The 21,020-nt window shown below is 46.1% G+C and overlaps 1 protein-coding gene across 1 annotated transcript; it reads right to left on the reverse strand.

Moving 5' to 3' along the window:
- Positions 1–216: 216 nt before the first annotated feature.
- On the reverse strand, positions 217–20,241 carry CRYM (crystallin mu). The gene is given in 8 exon segments (NM_001266891.1): positions 217–537; positions 2,859–2,943; positions 3,635–3,756; positions 9,503–9,686; positions 11,727–11,828; positions 17,446–17,508; positions 19,345–19,498; positions 19,999–20,241. Coding segments are annotated over 8 exon segments (945 nt in total). The 5' UTR covers positions 20,169–20,241; the 3' UTR covers positions 217–472.
- Between the last annotated feature and the right edge of the window lie 779 nt (positions 20,242–21,020).

Raw genomic sequence — 21,020 nt, forward strand, 5'->3', positions numbered from 1 at the left:
GAGAATCGTTTGAACCTGGGAGGTGGAGGTTGCAGTGAGTCAACATCACGCCACTGCACTCCAGCCTGGGCGACAGAGAGAGACTCTGTCTCAAAACAATAATAAATATAAAAGAAATTTCATTATAGCCAGTGGAGCTCCCCCAGGGAGTGAATAGAAGCATCTGATCCCTCTCAGTTTCCTTGTGATAGGAATAGAAGTTACCAAAGCAAACACTGCAGAATTGGGTAGTGCTTTATTTCAGGGAAATATAAAGGGAAATGAATGCTATTATAACTTGGTATAGCAGAAGAAATGGCTAGTTTTGCTTTCCAACTACAAACATAAATGAGGATCTCAGCACTTAAGGTAAAACGCAATAAGCACAAAAGGAGAGTTCACTGGGGACTGGACTTCCTCATTTACTCTAGAAATTATGAGAACCAGCAGCAACATTCCTCGAGCATCCATCTCAACACCAAGTTCCTTTGTTCTATTTACCAGATGACCAGGAATCATAGATCAGTTTGGCTGCAACTGTGTCTTCCACTGCCATTCCTAGAATAGACAGAAATTTGGTTCACCTTTGGTCAGAACAACTTTTCCTGAAACAACCCAGGCCCCATGGCTGGCAGTTTCCTGATACGTGTCCATGTTGCCAGTGCCCATTGGAATAACAGGGACTGATACTCAGAGGTGAGTTCAGGCTTAGATGGTCTACAAAGGGGCAGAGAATATGACACTAAGAAACACCCACCAAAAAATTGTGTGTCCTTCTAAATCTAGCTCAGGGCTGAGCAAACTTATTTTTTTGAGACAGAGTCTCGCTGTCGCCCAGGCTGGAGTGCAGTGGCGTGATCTTGGCTCCCTACAACCTCCACCTCCCAGGTTCGAGCGATTCTCCTGCCTCAGCCTTCTGAGTAGCTGGGATTATAGGCACATGCCACCAGGTCTGGCTAAATAGATATATATTTTTGTATATTTAGTAGAGTTGGGCTTTCACCATGTTGGCCGGGCTAGTTTTGAACTCCTGACCTCAGGAGTCAGGAGATCCACCCGCCTCGGCCTCCCAAAGTGCTGAGCTTACAGGCATGAGCCACCGGGCCCAGCCTGAGCAAACTTTCTAAAAGGGTCAGACAGTAAATCTTTTAGGCTTTGTGGGCCACAGGGTCTCTACTACGATTATTCAACTCTGCCTTTAGAGTAGAAAGTACAGCCAACAGGTAGACAAAAGAGCCTGACTGTGTATCAGTGAAATTATGTATGGAACTGAAGCTTGAATTCTGTATCATTTTCATACATCATGAAATATTTTCTCCCCCCGATCATTTGAAAATCTAAAAATGATTTCAAGCTCATAGGCCACACAAAAGCAGGAAGCCGGGCGGGTCTGGCCCACAGGCTGCAGTTTGCTGACCCTTGGTCCAGTTCGAACGCTGCATCCTTTGGCAGCTCCCCTTTGTCTTGTAGTTTTGGTAGACACCTCAACCTCTGCACCCAGCGCAGATACATAATTAGGTGCTTGATATGCATCCGTTAGGTGAAATGATGTGCCAATAAACTAATCCCCAAAAGTAAGAAAGCAAAAATTGCCAGAAAGAACAGAACAAGTTTCTGCAGCATTTTGGCTCCTGAAGTGGGGGCTGGCTGACCTCTGATCTGCCATGACCTCTGAAGCTTTCAGACAAAACTGGATCCATGTGATGTCTTTGAACCAGGCTCCAGATAAAGTTTTATTGCCTTTGTCTTCCAGTGCATGAGAGATTTTAAAGACATTTGCCAACCTGCAAGGCATGCATACGTAACCAATGGCATGGGCTCTGGGTGGCCAGAGCACTCTTGATGCTCTGCCAGGCATTAACTCTTTTGCTGCTTGATCATGAAGTATGGAAGGTCATGAGAGGGGGACAGAGGACACTCTTTTTTTTTTTTTTTTTTTTTGAGACAGAGTCTCGCTCTGTCGCCCAAGCTGGAGTGCAGTGGCATGATCTTGGCTCACTGCAAGCTCCACCTCCCGGGTTCAAGTGATTCTCCTGCCTCAACCTCCCAAGTAGCTGGGATTGCAGATGTACACCACCATGCCTGGCTAATTTTTGTATTTTTAGTAGAGACAGAGTTTCATCATGCTGGCCGGGCTGGTCTCAAACTCCTTAGCTCAAGTGATCTGCCCACCTCGGCCTCCCAAAGTGCTGGGATTACAGGCGTAAGCCACAGAGCTCAGCCTGTTCCCATGTACTTCTGTTTCCTTCAGTCTCATAGGGTGGAAGAGGACCTGGGGCAAGGGACAGACTGGCCACTGGGACCCCACCCTTTGTTGGGCTTCTATAAGGTACCCCATACAACTCAGGTGGTAGGGGGCTCCCCGTGGAAGCCCGCCTCGAAGCAGCAAGTGGGAGAGTAGGGAAGGAGGGAATGAACAGGGCTCAGGCTATACTTTCCATCTGACTCTCTTTCAGGTTGGGTCTCTGCCATTTCCCTTAAGGATCCTGTCCTTTAACATCTTTGTCCCCTGCCCCCTCCATCTCTGAAGGGTACCTTCTGAGTTTCATTAAGATCTGCACCTAACTGATTCATTTTATATGCACATCCCACCTAATCCTCACTGGTGACAGGTGGTGAGGAAACTGTGGCCTAGAGAGGTCAGATCACTTGCCTAAGGACACATGCCTTTGAGTGGCAGGGAAGGGACTCCGACCCAGGACTGCTGAGTTCCAGAGTTCATGGGCTTCATCACTAGGCTAAGCCATGTAAATAATTGACCTGAATGATGGAGCACAATGATTCAGCTGTAGAGTCTGGTTGTCATTCCTCTTCCCACCAATGGGTGAACCTGCCTTGTGCTCTAGTTGGATTTGTGCCCAGGGAGCAGTGGATCTTACCCAAAGACTTGAACACTGTGGTCTTCTCACAGTGGGCTGGCTTCACTCCCTTAATCACTTCTCCCAGCTCAGCAAAGATCTCGGCCTAGGAAACAAACATACGCTGACCCAGGCATGAAGCTAAAGTCTGCTCAGGGTTGACTTTTAAAGCCAGCCCAGGGAATTCCTGAGCTGGATAAGAGAGAAATTTGGCTCAAAAAAAAAAAATTATTCTTTGTACACTGAATGATATTAGGGAAGAGGCTGGTCCCCGAAATCCTTTTGGGGTGGCATTTGCTTTTGTGATACCATAAACACAGAGATTCAAGTTGGTGTCCAGGGAGCTGTCGTGCCAAGATCATTGTGTCAGTGAGGAAATAGACATGCTTTTATCTGAACATGCATGCCAGCAGCTCCCTTCTTGTTTTGAAGCTGATTATAACAGTAAAATGAGGCCAGAAGGTGGGCAACACAATCTTATCGTGTTGGCCACATTGGGAAGGTTTCCAGGCTGCAAGAAGCTTCCAATCCCACTGCTTTATAGGACAGCCCAGCAAAAAAATAAAATCCATTGAGCTTCTCCTTCCAGGAACACACATGTCACCACCCATAATGCCCACATTTTTCTGCAATGGAATTAAAGAGGGTTGCAAACTGTTTAGGAGCTCCCTCCCCTACAAGGAGATGGGGTGGCTGAGGTCTTGAGCAGCCCTAACTGGAAGGGAAGTTAATGAAACCCTGGGATTCAGGTGAGGCCAGCCAGGTGGCAGCCCTGACCCGGGTCAGAAGAGCCTCACCCCTGACAACAGGACATCTCCAGACTCCTTCAGGGCAGCCTCCTGGGAATCCACGTACAGCACAGCTTCCTTCATGAGCTCATCATCCAGTTCTCTCCAGTCAGGTCGGCTGGCTCCGACAGCTAAGAGACAGCAAAACAGACCCTAAGCCCAGGATTAGTGCCAAAGGCTACTAAGAAAGCCAAAGCATAGGAGACAGGTGAACAAAGGACCCGTGAGCACACTCAGATTCAAAATACCCCCTCATCCCCCAGGCCATGCCTCTGCCAATCAGTAAGACCAAATACCTTATAAGAAATAGGCCAGGTGTGATGGTTCACACCTGTAATCCCAGCACTTTGGGAGGCTGAGGCAGGCGGATCACTTGAGTCCAGGAGTTTGAGACTAGCCTGGCAAACATGGCAAAACTCCGTCTCTACTAAAAATACAAAAAATTACCCAGGTGTGGTGGCTCACGCCTGTAGTCTTAGCTACTCTGGAGGCTGAGGCACGAGAATCGCTTGAACCTGGGAGGCAGAGGTTACAGTGAGCCAAGATCATGCCACTGCACTCCAGCCTGGGCAACAGCGTGAGGCTGCATCTCAAAGAAAAAAAAAAATACTACCTACCATTTTGCCTTTCTATTCCATATCCCACGTCATTGCCAAAAGATTTTGAGACGACACAGCATTCATTTACAGGGTGTCTACTATCTGTGGGATGTTTTGCACATACTATTTATAGTTCTCACAAGTACATTTCAAAGTCTGGTTCTCACTTAACAGATGCACAAATGGAGGCTCAAAGAAGTGAAGGTGTTTGCCAAGGTAAAGGATCTGATGGGTGAATCTAGGTCTGAGAGAGCCCCTGGGCCTTCACACCTCTTCTGCTTAACGGGAGCAACAACTTCCTCACAAAAATCCCGAACCAGAGACATCACTTGGAGCTTATTCACACCCTACTTTCCTCTTGATCTCCATCATTCCCATTCCTCACCCCCAACCAGTTCTTTTAATATCTATTTTTTTTTCTTTTTGGAGAGAGGGTCTCACTCTGTTGTCCAGGCTGGAGTGTAGTGGTGCAATCAGAACTCACCACAGGCTGGGCGCAGTGGCTCACGCCTGTAATCCTAACACACTTTGGAAGGCTGAGGTGGGTGGATCACTTGAGGTCAGGAGTTCAAGACCAGCCTGGCCAATATGGTGAAACCCTGTCTCTACTAAAATACAAAAATTAGCGGGGCATGGTAGCACACGCCTGTAATCCCAGCTAGCTGGGAGGCTGAGGCAGGAGAATCTCTTGAACCTGGGAGTCGGAGATTGCAGCAAGCCAAGATTGTGTCACTGCGCTCCAAACCAGGCGACAGAGCGAGACTCCATCTCAAAAAACAAACAAACAAAAACTCACCACAGCCTCAGACTCCTGAGCGCAAGTGATGCTCCCGCCCTCAGCCTCCCAAACTGTTGGGACCACAGGCATGTACCACTGTGCCCCTTTCCCTCTCCTCACCCCGGATTCTCTCTTAACTCATGACAAAAAAAAAAAAAAAAAAAAAAAAGGCCCAGTGTCAGGGTCATGGAGAAGTCTCGGCAGAAAGAAAACTGACTTCATCCTGGCCTGAACTCTCCGCATCCTCTGTGGATGGAGTCCAGGACCAGAATGATGAATCCAAGGTGTGGCGCCCCCTAGGGCACTGGGACACAGGAGAATGCAGAGGCTGCCACCAAATGCCTGCAAGGCCAGGGAGGTAATGAAAATGAGCAAAGCAGGTCAGAGGGACCGGATTAGATGTGGTGGAGACTGACGGGCGGAGAAGCCAGCGGGCCCTTCCGAAGGGGACAGCCATTGTTCAGCTCCAGCTAATCATTACCATGTGTGAATGTAGATCCACTGTTACCAGATACGCCCCAGTTGTTTTCGTAAAAGAGAAACAGGAAATCTATTTGCATATGTCACTCCTTGAGTTTTAGATCACTCTATGGTCCAAACCAAACACATCTGCTGACTGGATCCGGCCCCTGGCCGGCTAGTCTTTGAAAACTGCTATAAAGCCTTATACAAATATAAGACAGCATTTATATGCCTTCTTCCACTGCCGCCCAGTTTTCTCCCTTTGTTCCCTCCCGTTCTGTTCTCCTTCATTCTAATTTCCAAAGACAGTTGTGTAAAAATGTCCATCTTGAAGGTTGTTTGTGCAGAGAGTTCTATAGAACAAAAGCACTAGCTAAGGAAGCTTGTAAATAAATCATAAGCTGGTGGGAACAAAATCCCCCTTTCTCAGGCCACTCCTTCTCACTGGACCCTTTCCCCCGCACAACCACTGCTTATGAGCGGGGCAAGTTCTCAAAGGGTTGTGTGAGGTCACTCAGGCGGAGGGAGGTAGGCCAGGCAGTGAAGAGAGAGAGGCCTGACTCAGACAAGGCTCTGGCTTGGCTATGATGAGGCTAAATGAGTGAGGGTCGAAGACAGGCTGACAGGGTGTCGGGGCAGGAGGAAGGAGGCGTGGGGGAGGTTGGAACTGGGCCTGTCACTCCGCCGAGCTGTAAACTAAGTAGAATCTGTTGGTGTTTCCCTGTTGTCTGCGCTTGTGACACATTTTTCTTAAATGTATGTGTTGCCTCTGTGAACACATAAACCAATCTTGTCCCTGGGCCAGGAAAGCAGAAGAGATGCCTTGACTCAAAATCAAGTCAGCCCTTCCTGGAGAATGATTCCAAGTGAGAGAGGGATCCAACATAAGGGAGATTCTCTGTGGATGGATGTGAGGATGGAGAGTCCATATGACAGGGAATTTGGGTCTTCTCTGGGAGCTGAGAATGGCCCCAAGGAAAGGGGCTCCCCCATCCTCCAATGTAAGCAACTGAATCCTGCCACACCATGGGAACCTGCAAGAGGACCCCTGAGCATGAGATGAGATTGCAGCCTGGGTGTCACCCAATTTCTTTTTTCGTGAGACTTTGCGCAGAGGATCCAGCTACCTACGCCCGGTCTCCTGAACCACAGGAACTGTGAGATGATAATAATGTGTTGTTTTAAGCTGGGGGAAAAAAAAAATCAAGTCTGTCTTCCTGAAGATGCAGCTTTGGAAACCCATTTCACCATGAACTGGTTTCCCTTTGATTTCCCAAGTCCTTCCAGAAATGGTCTTATTGTCTATAAACTCAGCCCTGACTCACCTCTTACCCATTCCCTGGACCCAATCTGACCACGAGTCCCATGCTGGTGGAAATCTGAGACTTTCAAATTACTCTGATCCCTTCCTCAAACGTGCCATGTTCGCTTCCACACTCAAGGCCTTTGTATCTGCTGTTCTCTCTTGGGGACGGCTTCAGCTGATCTGATCAGCTGTTGGCATGGCTGGTTCTTCCTCTTCATTCAGCTCACAGCTCAAAACCCACAGCTTAGAGAGCTTCTCAGATAACCCAATTGAAAACACCTCTCTCTGCTTCTACCTTCCACTCCCACTACCAGCCTCTATCACCCAGGGCCTTGTTCTTCCTGGTCTCGTCTTCAGCCAGAACTATCTAATTCCTCTATGTGTTCATTTGTTGTCTATCTCTCCTCACTGAAATTAACCACCAGGAAACCAGCGACCTTGACTGTCTGGTTATTGTGGCATCCCCAGCATCTAGAAGAGTGCCTGGCACACGGCAGAGATTCAGTCAGAATGTATGATTGAATACGTCATCATTTTACTTGGCTCTTGCCTGCTCATCTGCCCACGTGTGCAAAGCTCTTAGCGTCTGAGTTCACACCATGTGCTTGTCACTAAAACACAGGGCACCGAGACCATCTTTAAATCCTCTAGAATTTGCCTGCTCTGCTCACCAGAATTCAGTCTTCCTGTTGGAAGGCAATAATGAGTATTATTTAAAGCTTGGACTCTGAGGATAGAGTGCCTCAGTTCAAATCCCAGCTCTGCCATCAAGAACCTCTGATTTTGGGCTGGGCGCAGTGGCTCACACCTGTAATCCCAGCACTTTAGGAGGCTGAGGCGGGCAGATCATTTGAGATCAGGAGTTCGAGACCAGCCTGGACAACATGGTGAAACCCCATCTCTACTAAAAACACAAAAAAAGTAGCTGGGCGTGGTGGCGCATGTCTGTAATCTCAACTACTTGGGAGGCTGAGACAGGAGGAGTCCCTTTACATGGGAGGCAGAGGTTGTGGTGAGCCAAGATCATGCCAGTGCACTCCAGCCTGGGTGACAGAGTGAGACTCCATCTCAAAAAAAAAAAAAAAAAAGTGTGACTTTGGAAAAGTTATATAATTTCTCCATGCCTTGGTTTATCCCCCTGTAAGATGGAGTTTATTATAGTAGTTCCTGCCTTATAAGTTGGTTATAAGTATTTAATGACATTATACATAGAATAATGTCATTTAATATAAATAGAATAATGTCGTTTAATATGCAAAGAATTATACAAAGAATTTGGGACAGCACCTGCAATAGTATTAGATATAGACCAGCCCTTGCTATAATACCCAGAGCCATCTGAAGGTCTACAGAGGCCCCAGGCACCCTCATGTCTAGAATCCCCTCTCCTGCCCCTTGTCCTGTCACACATATTAAAAAGCATATACATGTCACATAAAAAATTACAGCACAAAAGAAATTTAAAGTTTTATAATTCTTAGTGTTAAGAACAAATGACTCATTTAGCCTTTGTGATTTAAACTCCATCACATTTCAGAATTGAGCTGTGAATTACCATTTACCATAATTTTACATGTTATGGCCAGGCGTAGTGGCTCATACGTGTAATCAATCCCAGCACTTTGGGATGCTGAAGTGGGTAGATTGCTTGAGGTCAGGAGTTCGAGACCAGCCTGGCCAACATGGTGAAACCTCGTCTCTACCAAAACTTACAAAAAATTAGCTGGGCATGGTGGCACATGCCTGTAGTCCCAGCTACTCGGGAGGATGAGGTGGGATAATCGCTTGAACCCAGGAGACAGAGGTTGCAGTGAGCTGAGATCTCGCCACTGCATTTCAGCCTGAGTGACAGAGTGAGACCCTGTCTCAAAAAAAGAAAAAAAAATTTACATTTTATAGAACATTAAATATTCATTAGTTTCAGATTTGTAATTTCCCTTTTACATTTTTTAGAGCAAATATTGTTTGTTTTTTAAGATAGAGTCTCACTCTGTTGCCCAGGCTAAAGTACAGTGGCACAATCTTGGTTCACTGCAACCTCTGCCTCCTGGGTTCATGTCATTCTTTTTTTTTTTTTTTTTTTTTTTTTTTGAGACGGAGTCTCGCTCTGTCGCCCAGGCTGGAGTGCAGTGGCCGGATCTCAGCTCACTGCAAGCTCCGCCTCCCGGGTTCACGCCATTCTCCTGCCTCAGCCTCCGGAGTAGCTGGGACTACAGGCGCCCGCCACCTCGCCCGGCTAGTTTTTTGTATTTTTTAGTAGAGACGGGGTTTCACCGGGTTAGCGAGGATGGTCTCGATCTCCTGACCTTGTGACCCGCCCATCTCGGCCTCCCAAAGTGCTGGGATTACAGGCTTGAGCCACCGCGCCCGGCCTCATGTCATTCTTGTGCCTCAGCCTCATGAGTAGCTAGGACTAGAGGTGCAAGCCACCAGGCCTCGCTAACTTTTGTATTTTTAGTAGAGATGGGGTTTTGCCATGTTGACCAGGCTGGTCTCAAACTCCTGGCCTCAAGTAATCCAGCTGCCTCAGTCTCCCAAAGTGCTGGGATTACAGGCATGAGCCACTGCACCTGGCCAAATATTGTTTTTTTCAATCTCACACATTTTCAAGGCCCTTAAATAGCTTGGGCATTCTGCATGAATAAACTAGCTCTACAGATGTAGCCGACTGGTCCAGTCTAGAGAGTAGCCTGGCCACCACCCATCATGCCTTATGGAGCCACTCTACTTACCATTGATGTGAGCCCCTGGCTTCACCCATTCACCAAACAAAATGGGCTCTGTTGCCAGGGTGACTGTGATGATCACATCTGCACCTGCCACAGCCTCCTGGACCGAAGAACAGACCTGTACCTCTCCTTGCACTGTGTCTGCAAACTTCTCTGCATTTTCTTTGGTGCGGTTCCATATCCTCACCTTCATTGGGAGTAAGAAGAACGACACTAGTGCCATTTTTTTGCTGCTTATGTTACACTAAGCCCAGGGATGCAAAGGGAAAGTTGAACCACTCTGAGATAGGGGCTGATGGTTATCTAAATCACTCCTAAATCATTCCCCATGGAGAATGGACATTTGATCAGGGGTACAGCATTAACTTAGACATCTGGCCAGGTATTTGAAAATGAGCATTCTCTACCACTTTCCCCGTTTAAAAAGGGTAGAAGTATTTCACTTCTAGGCCAAGATGCACAGCCTCAATAGCTAAATAGCTATTATATATTAATAGCATAATAATTAGCAGAGCAAGTTCTGGAGCCAGGTAGGCTTGGAACCAATCTCTGCTACTTCCTGAAATTGCTTCATGTCATTCAGCCTTAGTTTCCACATCTGTAAAATGGAAGTGATAACTGGCAAAGTCTGTGTGGAACTCACACTTTATGTCTGAGACCCCGTAAAGGAGTTGTAATGGGTGCAAGATTCATACAAAGGATTATTTTTGACAATGTTTTTCATGGAATGACTTGATTGGTGAAGGATACTTAGGAAATTCAAGATCAGAAGAGTTTGAAGGTAAATGGCACAGCCAATGAAAAGGCCAAGAATGGTAGCTACAGCTGGAATCCTGAAAGCTGCTGGGGTTAGGGGGTGGGACAGTGGCCTCGCCAGGAGCTGGGGACTTGCCGACTTGCTTGACAGGTTCCAATGTTTGGGTCAAGGGCTTGTCACCTGTCAACTGAAAATAAGGCCTACAGAATTTCTTATAAGGGAATATAATACATACAGAAACAAACTTTATGTCTAAGCATGTTCACCAAGCAAGGTGAAAAACAGAACATTTTGCCCAGCCAGAAGTGCATGGTTAACTTCTTCACCCTTCTTTATAGAAGACTATGCAAATTTTATGCAAAAATTAGATAACCTGAAAAGTGATGTTAGAACATTCAGTAAGAGAGGATATAAAATGGTGCGTATCTAACATTACTAACACTATGTTATAAAAAGCTGAAGAGGAAAGATCAGAGAACATTAACTGCCTTTGAAAACAGATAAAAGGGCATTTTTCTTTTGTTTTCTTCCTTGTATTAAAAGTAATGGCAACCGGGCACAGTGGCTCATGACTGTAATCCCAGAACTCTGGGAGGACAAGGCAGGTGGATCACCTGAGGTCAGGAGTTTGAGACCAGCCTGGCCAACATGGTGAAACCCCGTCTCTACTAAAAAATACAAAAATTAGCCAGGTGTGGTGGTGGGCACCTATAATCCAAGCTACTGGGGAGGCTGAGGCCCAAGAATCACTTTAACCCGGGAGGTGGAGGTTGCAGTGAGCCGAGATGACGCCACTGCACTCTAGCCTGGGCGACGGAGCAAGATTCCATCTCAAAAAAAAAAACAAACAAACAACAACAACAAAAAACTGCAATTACTTTTGCACTCATCTAATTTTAAGTCTATATTTCCCAAGGCAGTGGTTTTATTTTCATCATTAAATCATACTTTAAATCTGCTCCATCCCTTTCATACACACACATAAAATAAAATAGCATCAAACATTCCCGGGGGAAGCATGAGCCGCAGAGAAGGGAAGGTGGACCAGTATGGAGACCGCAAAAGAGGCAGGCTGTGGCTTACTGGTCTCCAGGTCTCTTCCCACCCAGTTTCTTGATCCATAACCTTGAATACTTAAAAACTCTGGATTCTCCTAAGAAAAACATAATAGACAGGGGCTAAAAGGACAACTGAATGTATACAAGAGATATAAAACAATCCTTTAACCGAGTAAGCTTGCTGTATCCTCAGACAAATGCCCGGTGAACTGAGGACTGGAAACAGGTAACCAGATCTTTCCCCGACTCTTATCATCCATCCCCTTCTGGGAAGTCATGAAGATACAACAATGGTCTAGGTGGGGCTCACAGCTTAATTATTTCAGAATAACCTGTGGTGCAGTGAAGGAGTACAGACAGCTCAAGGACCACCCTCTTCCCTCTTCTCTCCCACCCCCGCCCCGGGACTTACCTCCTTAAAGGAGAACTGCTCTGTGAAGATCTCATAGTGGCTGTAGGCCTGGACCCCAGCTCCAAGGATGCACAGCACTTCACTGCTGGGGGGTTTCAGAAACTGTGTGAGAGAAATGAAGTGGCAAAGGTCAAGGGAGACCCTAGCAGATAGGTACAAAACTAAGACGGTTTGAGTATCAAGTGACTTCTGCCCTCTCTTCTGCCTCCCTCAAGAGCTTGCAGGCAATCAAGAGAATTCCCTTTTGTGTCTTAGTTTCCCCTGTGTCGAGTGGGAAGAGAAGGAAGAAGGCTTCACTGAACAGCTAATGTATGCCAATGCTTTACCCCCATGATCTCATTTAGTCTAGACATTGGCCCTGTGAGTTGGGGACTCCTATTATCTTCTTCTTACAGATGAAGAGACTGAGGTCCAGAAAGGTGAACTTGCTCTGGGTCTTACAACTATTTTATAAATTTATTTATTTATTTATTATTTATTTGTTTATTTTGAGACGGAATCTCGCTCTGTCACCTAGGCTGGAGTGCAGTGGCACGATCTCGGCTCATTACAACCTCTGCCTCCTGGGTTCCAGTGATTCTCCTGCCTCAGCCTCCCAGGAGCTGGGATTACAGGTGTGCACCACCATGACTGGCTAATTTTTGTATTTTTGATAGAGATGGGGCTTCACCATGTTGACCAGGCTGGTCTCAAACTTCTGACCTCAGGTGATCTGCCCATCTCGGCCTCCCAAAGTGCTGGGATTACAGGCGTGAGCCACCGTGCCCAGCCAGGTTTTACAGCTATTAAAGAGCACAGTGGGGCTCTAAAGTCACATCTTCCATACCCCAAAGCCCATGTCCTTTCTTCTATGCCATTGTGTCTCAGGTGCATGCTCAGCCATACCCACTTCTCAGAGCTCTGAGCTGCTTCTAAGAGCTGCCTGGATGCTGTGAGCTCTTCCTTCCCAGGGTTCTAGCTATATTCGTCGAGCCCACTCTGTTGATGCTTTCACAGCCTCTGTCTTCCTCTAAAGACGAATGTAGAATTAGCATCTGTGGCACCTCCTGAGGGTGTCTGTGTTTGAGAGCAGGGTTCTGTGATCAGCTCATGTCCAGTGCCACCTCTCCAATGAGGCCTTTGTGGCCTCCTTGATAGAATGCACGAGGCCATAGCCTTATTTGTTTGTAGATTTTCTTCTACAGGCCTTTAAGCCCCATGAGGACAGAGGTAGTCTTATTTGCATAGAATTGGTACACACCTACTATGACCTACAAGAGGTAGCACTGGGCTTCTCAACCTTGGTACTACTAACATGTACCGGACAATTCTTTGTTGGGGAGGGGCGCCATCCTGGGTATTATAGGATGTGCAACAGTATCTCTGGTTTCTATCCATTAGATGTTAGTAGCATTTTCCACCCCTTCAAGTTGTGGTAACTAAAAATGTCTGCACTCTCCTAAATGTGTCTGGAGCAGGTGACAAACTCATGCTCAGTGGAGAACCACTGGCATAGAGGAAAGATATCACTTGGCCCTCGACATTGTATATATTAAATAAAACCCTCTTCTGCCTTCTCTCTATTTCATTTAGTAAACTTTGAGTTCCCTGGGATCTGTTCTTTCATACAGTGCTACTCACTGGAATTCTGGAGTGTAATATGTAAAAAGTGAAAAATCTTCTTAACTACTAATTACTAGCAAAATGTCATCTCTGAAATATTAGGAATTAATTTTATCTCCTGCAGCTACCGAAGGAGACATACCATTCTGTGCCATAAAATATAGTTCGACGTCTCTGATTTGAAAAGCTTTCAAAATGATAATATCCACAAGACTAGAAATCTTATGTTTCTGTCTGATAAGGATAATTAGATGATTTTTTTCCCTTAATTGTTACCATTTTCTTCTGTTCTCAGTTAATATGAATCTATTCTTGCAAGTACAGCTGAGCTTCAGAAATTGTTACAGTATCCCATAAAAATAACCTTCAATTTCCTCAACTAAATGTGTAATTCTGATTGGTTGTCTTACTTGATAATTTGTTGCCCTGGTAATAGTGTGATAATGGATATTTTTTTTAAATTTTCTTTTTTTGAGACAGTCTCGCTTTGTTGCCCAGGCTGGAATGCAGTGGTGTGATCTCAGCTCACTGCAACCTCTGCTTCCTGGGTTCAAGTGATTCTCATGCCTCAGCCTCCTGAGTAGCTGGGATTACAGGCATGCACTACCACGCCTGGCTAATTTTTGTATTTTTTGTAGAGATGGGGTTTCACCATGTTGGCCAGGCTGGTCTCGAACTCCTGACCTCAAGTGATCCACCTGCCTCGGCCTCCCAAAGTGTTGGGATTACAGGTGTAAGCCACTGCATCCAGTCGACTTTTAATGATACGTTTATAAGATTTATTAAATAGCATTAGTGGCACTTCAATCTTTTCTCATAAGCATGTAGGTTAAGTACATGTATATGAATCTGCTAGGTTTCTCATTTAAAGAGTCTGAAAGTCTGTTTCATTTGCATTTTCCAAGGCCTTGCATGGTCTGGCCCTCCCATCTGTATAGTCCTCTCTCATACCATCATGCCATGTTCCCCTGTACTTCCTGTCTTCCAGCCATACTGGCTTCCTTGCAGCTTCCCAAGCTCATGTACTTCCTCCAACCACAGGGCCTTTGCATGAATTAATTCCTTGCCATAGGATGCCAGGCTTCTTTGTCCCCTCTGCCCCTCACAAGTAACTCCTATTATCCTTCAATCCTAGCTCAAATATCCCTTACAGAGGCACAGCCACAGACTAGATCAAGACATAACTGCTTTACACTCTCATAGCACTTGTCAGTGTTGTAGTTTCATATTTATTGGCATAATTTTTTTTGTTTGTTTGTTTTGAGACTGAGTCTCACTCTGTCGTCCAGGCTAGAGTGCAGTGGTGTGATCTCGGCTCACTGCAACCTCCGCCTCCAGGATTCAAGCGACTCCCTTGCTTCAGCCTCCCCAGTAGCTGGGATTACAGGCACCCGCCCCCATGCCCAGCTAATTTTTTTTTTCTTTTTTTTTGTCTATTTAGTAAAGATGGGGTTTTGCCATGTTGGCCAGGCTGGTTTTGAACTCCTGACCTCAGGTAATCTGCCTGTCTCAGTCTCCCAGAATGCTGGGATTACAGGCGTGAGCCACTGCACCCAGCCTGTTGGTGTGATCTTTGGACTATATCTTGTCTCCCCCACTGGACCCTGTACTACATGAGGGCAGGTATTGTATCTGGTTTTGCTTACTCCATGCTGAGCATAGAACCTTGCACTTGGTGGACACTCAAATATTTGTTGAATAAATGCATGTCAGTGCTAAACCCTGATACATACTGTCACCTTGAGAAAACATATCAGTCTTCAATGAAGCTTATGTGAGACCCAAGCACAAAAAATGTATTATGTTCATCAGACCCTAGAGCTCCCTATACTTATTCTCCCCCACAAAAGCCCTAAATAAAAGAGAAATGGTGGACAAGATTCAAGGCAACAAGTAAAATAGACCCTTTGTTCCTTATTGAAAGTGTTCATCTGAGCCCCTGGAAATAAAGCTGTGAAGTTTCAGCCTAAACTTTGAAGTGTCTAAACTTTGAAGTGTCAACCTGAGGCTTCCTGATTCTTCTGGGAGCACAGATTTTTATTAATGCAACAAAGCAGTGTTATTGCAGGCTGGGTCTACCAAAAGTGTGGTTTCCAGACCTGGTTGATCCTTACTCTCTGTGTTTTGATTCAGTAGGCATGGGAATTTGAGTTTTTAAAAACTTCCCTAGCTAATGCTGCTGCATAGCTTGCTTATGTTGGAGACTTCTCATCTGGGCCAAGACCATGTGGCCTCAAAAGAACCCACAGGCATCTGGTTGTATGACTTCAGGAAACCCAAGTTTCTATTCTTCGCTGCATAAAATGAAGCCATTAATACTTTCCCTGCCTTCCTCGCAGAAACTCATAGTCCAGACAAGGGGTTGGAAATGATTCTGAAAAAGACTAAAGCTCTTTATAAATGACAGGCAGTAATACGAGATTCATTCTGTTCCCAACCAGCAAACATAGCAAGGAGTCCTTGATTACTTGAGTCAGGTCTGGATATAACTAAAAACCAGTTCATTGAGGTGGGTGCTGTTGGTCTACTCCCTTCGTATACAATTACCAGATTAATCCTCCCATTCTTCCCCCCACCCCTCCAGCAGGTACCTAGAAAACTTTGAGATACAACCCGAACACCTGGTCTTTGCTGCTACACCTTTCCCTGGGTTACCATGTTCCCTTTATAATAACTTAGGAAAACCAGTGTCCCAAGACCTTGTACTTCCACATTTAATGTGAAAGACTCCAGATTCCAATCGTTCCCACAAACACCCTGTTTTCTAAGCCTGATCCTCTTAACTCTAACTTCTAAAAATGCTGTTTTTCTTATAGGATGACTTGACATTGCTCGGGAGCATCATCACCCCCATTGCTTACCATTCCGTCTGCCCGGAGCACCCCTCCGCGTTTCCACATGGTTCACTAACTCACTGCTTTCAGCTTTGACTCAAATGTCACCTTCTCAGCGAGGTCTTTCTTGGATAATGTAAAATGTGACACCTTCTCCCATACTCTCACTTCTGCTTTATCTTCATCTTTCTAACATGTTATGTGACTTTTTAGGTTGTTGTTGGTTTTATTTTTTAGCAAATTCTAAGCACACTATTAATAATTTATTAATATGTGCTAATTATTTAATTACATATTATTTATTACTATTTAACACATTATTAAACTCAAAAGGTTTTTTTTTGTTGTTTGTTTTGTTTTGTTTTTTAAGACAGAGACTCACTCTGTTGCCCAGGCTAAAGTGCAGTGGCTCGATCTCGGTTCGCTGCAACCTCCATCTCCTGAGTTCAAACGATTCTCCTGCCTCAGCCTCCCGGGTAGCTGGGATTACAAGCACCCACCACCAAGACCAGATAATTTTTGTGTTTTCATGAGAGATGAGGTTTCACCATGTTGACCAGGCTGGTCTCCAACTCCTGACCTCAAGTGATACTCCTGCCTCAGCCTCCCAAAGTGTTGGGATTACAGGCATGAGCCACTGAACCCGGCCTGTGTATCCCTTTTTATTGGTTGTCTACCTCCCCTATGCGTGCCCCTCTGTTTTGCTCACTGCCATTTCCCTAACATTTAGAACAGCGCCTGACACAGGATAGGAACTCACTCAATACTTGTCGAATGAATACACGGATCTGGCTTGGCTCTGTTCAGTTCACTCTGCCTCTTGTGTAGTACTAGCTTTGGTCTATGGGACAATCATACTGTCTTACCAGGGGCAATGTGGTACAGGGACAAGAAGCCAGTCCTGGAAGCCAGAGAGGTCAGGTATTAAATTCTTACTCTAGCACTTGTGAGCTGTGTGATCCTGGGCAATTCACAGAACCTCTCTGAGCCATATTCCTTGACCTGGAAGGTGGAGAGAATTTCTCATTTCTATTCTTCAAGACTGATGGGAAGATTGAGAATTATGCACGTATGGTACTTGGAATCTGGTCATGCACATTAAATGGTAGCTAATAATTTCATGAATTACTGTGCTCACCTGATATATCTGACATCTGGAGTTCCAGCTATGTCCAACAGGAAACCAAAATAAGTTCCCCACTTCTCCTTTAGTCTCTCAAGATTGAGATACCAGACCCCACCCAAGAGCTCACCTTCATAGTACAGCCAGCCATTCATCTTACCTTGGTGGCAATGGCAGAAACCGCAGCTGTTCTCTTTGCAGTTATGACATTTCCATCCATGACCTTGGAGGAAAGGAGAGACAGTGAGCAAGGGGCACCCCTGTCCACTACTTAAATTAGAAGAAACAGTTCTAAAATATTAGCCTAGGAAGTTTTATAGCATCCTACAAACAGCATGGGTTTCGTGTCAGCCCTGGATCCGATTCCTCCACTTAAGAGATACGCAACTTTGAACAAACACTTTAATCTTTAAGCACTGGTTTCCTCACCTGTAAAAACAAAGATAATGCCAGCCATTCAGAGGGTTATTGTGAGGATTAAATGCACTGGCTTATCTGGAAACATCTAGCACATGCTGAGCCCTCAAGAACTGCCCATTTTCTTTTCTTGCCTTAGGATTCTCAAAACACCAAATTAAGAAGGAACTTGAGAGAGAAGATTGCCATTTGACATTTGGATAAGGGTCGTGAAACTCTTAGTGGTTCTCTGTTCCTGATGCACGTGTGGAAAGCTTCGTGAAGATGCTCAGATACCACCCTTAGATTAACCCAGTCTGTATTTCTTCTAGGAGTCAGACCCAGACAGCCCAGGTGATTCTGATACACAGCGAAGGTTGAAAATTATGCCTTGCTAGTAACAGCCACCCTCTGCACCCTTCTCTGTTTATAAGTTATTCATCTCAGCTGACCATCAAAAAAAAAGGCATCATCAACCTCATTTTACAGATGAGGAAGTGAATCACCAAGTTACTGAACAGATTCAGCTGTCATCTAGTTTCAAAGCCCCGGGTTCTACCCCCCGGGGAACCGCTGTTGGCAGGTATATGAATGCCGTCTCCATTGGATGAGTTGGGAAGAGCTAGATATTCTCAAAGGAGTGTTGAACAGCCAGATTCTTTGGCGATCCAGAAATTCAGGGGAAAAGGAAGGAGGTTGTAAGCCCCAGCTTGGAGTGCACAGACCACAAGAGTTAACTATCAGACCTAGGATTGATTCTTGAGTCTTTCACTAACCAGCTGTGTGACCTCAAGCAAAGTGACTATACTTACCTGAGCCTCGAGGACCTCAACAGAACTTGAAGGGAAGGAGAGTTAATAAAAATACCCATAGAGGAATTTCTCAGAATTGAATGTGATCAGTGTCTCCTTCTTGGCACATAAGTGCCCAATATGTGGCAGTTAAAATGGCAGTGGTCTTAGGAGAGTCTGGACCTATGGACCGTTGACTTCGACTGAGCAGCTCTGAAGTCCAGCCATGCTAATTGTTGGTTACGTAGACCTCAGTAAGTTGAACATGGTTGTTCTGACTCAGTTTCCTCATCTATAAAGTGGAAGTAATCATATTACCCATCTCATAGAATGGTTTTAAGTATTAAGAGGATTAACAAATGTGAAATGTTTAGAACAGTGCCTGACACTTTAAAAAGTACTCCATAAACGAGAGCTACTGCTACCTTTTGATACTATGATTAGATATTAAAGCAGGTCACACCCTATACCCCTCTGAAAAGGCTTCCAGGGATTACAGAACACCCCTTCTTTTCCATGTCGACAAGGATTCTGTAAGTAAATCTTCCCTTGGCTAATGGGTTCGTTCAAGCTGTGTATTTGGGGTAACTGAGTATAGGACAAGGACATATGCAAGAATGACAAGATTATTATTTCCACACTGTCACATGCTTGAGGCAGCAGTGGGCGCTGGTGCTGTGTTATGCATCTTCAGGCAGTCCTAGAAATAGATACATGAACACAGATAACCTTCACTGTTGCTGGTATCCAGTCACTTGCAGAGGGGCACATGTAGTCACAATCAAGACTCCCCCTGCTTGTGGAGAACTCACTTTTGAACTTAAATCTGGGCCCAGGGGCCCCATTCCACCCCGGGACAGGAAGTTGCTCACCGCCAGCAGGGTGCCATTGCTGGGCTCAAAGAGTAGCACAGTAGCCTGGTGGGAGGGGACGACTGAGGTGATGCCGCGGTCCTCGTAGAAGGTGACCAACTTGGTGGTCAGGGCATCCTCTGCAGCACTGTAGGCGGGCATGACCCCCAGGTAGCTACAAGGAGAGAGGGAGCAGCTTCAGCCTGTTTCCATCAATGCTGGGGTCTCTTAGAAAGTACCCATATACCCTCCTTTCTCTTTCCTTCGTCACGGCCCCACTGGCCCTCTCCCAGCCCCCGCATCCCTCCTCTGCCCTTCCCTTAGACACTATGCATAATATGTTCAGAAGTCTGACTCTGGATCAGAAAACCATTCCAGTTCTGCCACTTAGTAGCTGTGTAAGCCTAGGTAAGTCACTTAACCTCTCTGAGTCTCAGTTTTCCATCAATAAAACGGTGGCATCAATATCTCCCCAGGTGGAGAGTGCGCTGAAATAAACAAGGTAACACCCGTAAAGCTCCCACTTAGCACACCGGGTAGCGCCTATTAAAAGTGGCAGCTGTTGGCAACAATTAGTCAAGCCGTCTCTTCCGTTCTTCCACCGCTCCTCTTCCTGCTCCTCCTCTTCCCCCTTTCCAGTTTCTCCTGCCCCTGGCCCCGATCCTCCTCACTCACCCCCTGTGCTTGGTCACCGGCACCACGGTGCGCACGGGCTGCATGACCCCTCCTTCGGGACCGCTGGAGAAGTTGGCCAGGGCCGTCTCTAGAGGCGGGATGAGGAGGCTGGAGCTGCGGAGGTGTTCCTCCACCTCGGCCGCGCTCAGGAACGCTGGTACGCGGTTCATCTCGCCACCTGCCTTCTAACCTCAGTCTCCGCACCGCGATCCACGTACCCTCGGCTGTGCCCTATATGAGCGCGCCCGCTGCGCTGCGGAGCCGCCTGCTGGTCACAGCCCAGCCTCCGGGGGCGGAGCAACCCCACCCCGCCCCGCCAGCTCTCTCCTCCCCCTTCACCCACCTCGACCCCTAAGGGTGGGCGAGATGGGTCCCTTCCAGCGACGGATTCCCCAAGATGGGCATCGAGGTGGCGTGCTGGGAGTCAATATTTTTCAGTCCACTTTCTCAGTTCTTATAATCAGCTGTAGCCACATTCCTTGACTTTTGCATCCTACCTAACCCCTGCCCATTAACTCGCTTTTTGCTGCTGTCTAGGTCACCGTGCCTGGGAAAGAATGGACAGGGAAAACGGTAATGGGGCTCCTTTATTTCTTAAATTACTGCCTACTGCTAGGAGATAAAAGGAGACGGAGGCTTATTTAAAATTTTTTTTTTTCCCTTTTAATTCTGTCCCCATCTGGAGTCTCTTATCCTAGTCTTCCACCCACCTGTACCCCCAGATGTCTGGTCTTTGATTGCTAAGAATGCACAATTTTCTCACGGGCTAACCAACCTAACAAACCTTCACATTTAAAGGGGGAAGTTTGCAGAGCAGGGTGTAATCGTTTCCATCTCACGAAAAGCCAAATTGCAGGATCTTTTCTTCAAGGAGTTTTTACCTGAGATGGGGAAATAAAATTCGAAACAAATGATGTAAAGCTTAAGGCAATAAATCCAAGCCATCAAATCAGTAATAGGAAAAGTAAGTTAATTCAAAGAAAAGAGAGATTATTTTGACCTGGAGTGGTTAGATAAGGGCT

The sequence above is a fragment of the Macaca mulatta genome, chromosome 20 (genome assembly GCF_049350105.2).
Source record: "Macaca mulatta isolate MMU2019108-1 chromosome 20, T2T-MMU8v2.0, whole genome shotgun sequence".
Classification (NCBI taxonomy): domain Eukaryota; kingdom Metazoa; phylum Chordata; class Mammalia; order Primates; family Cercopithecidae; genus Macaca; species Macaca mulatta.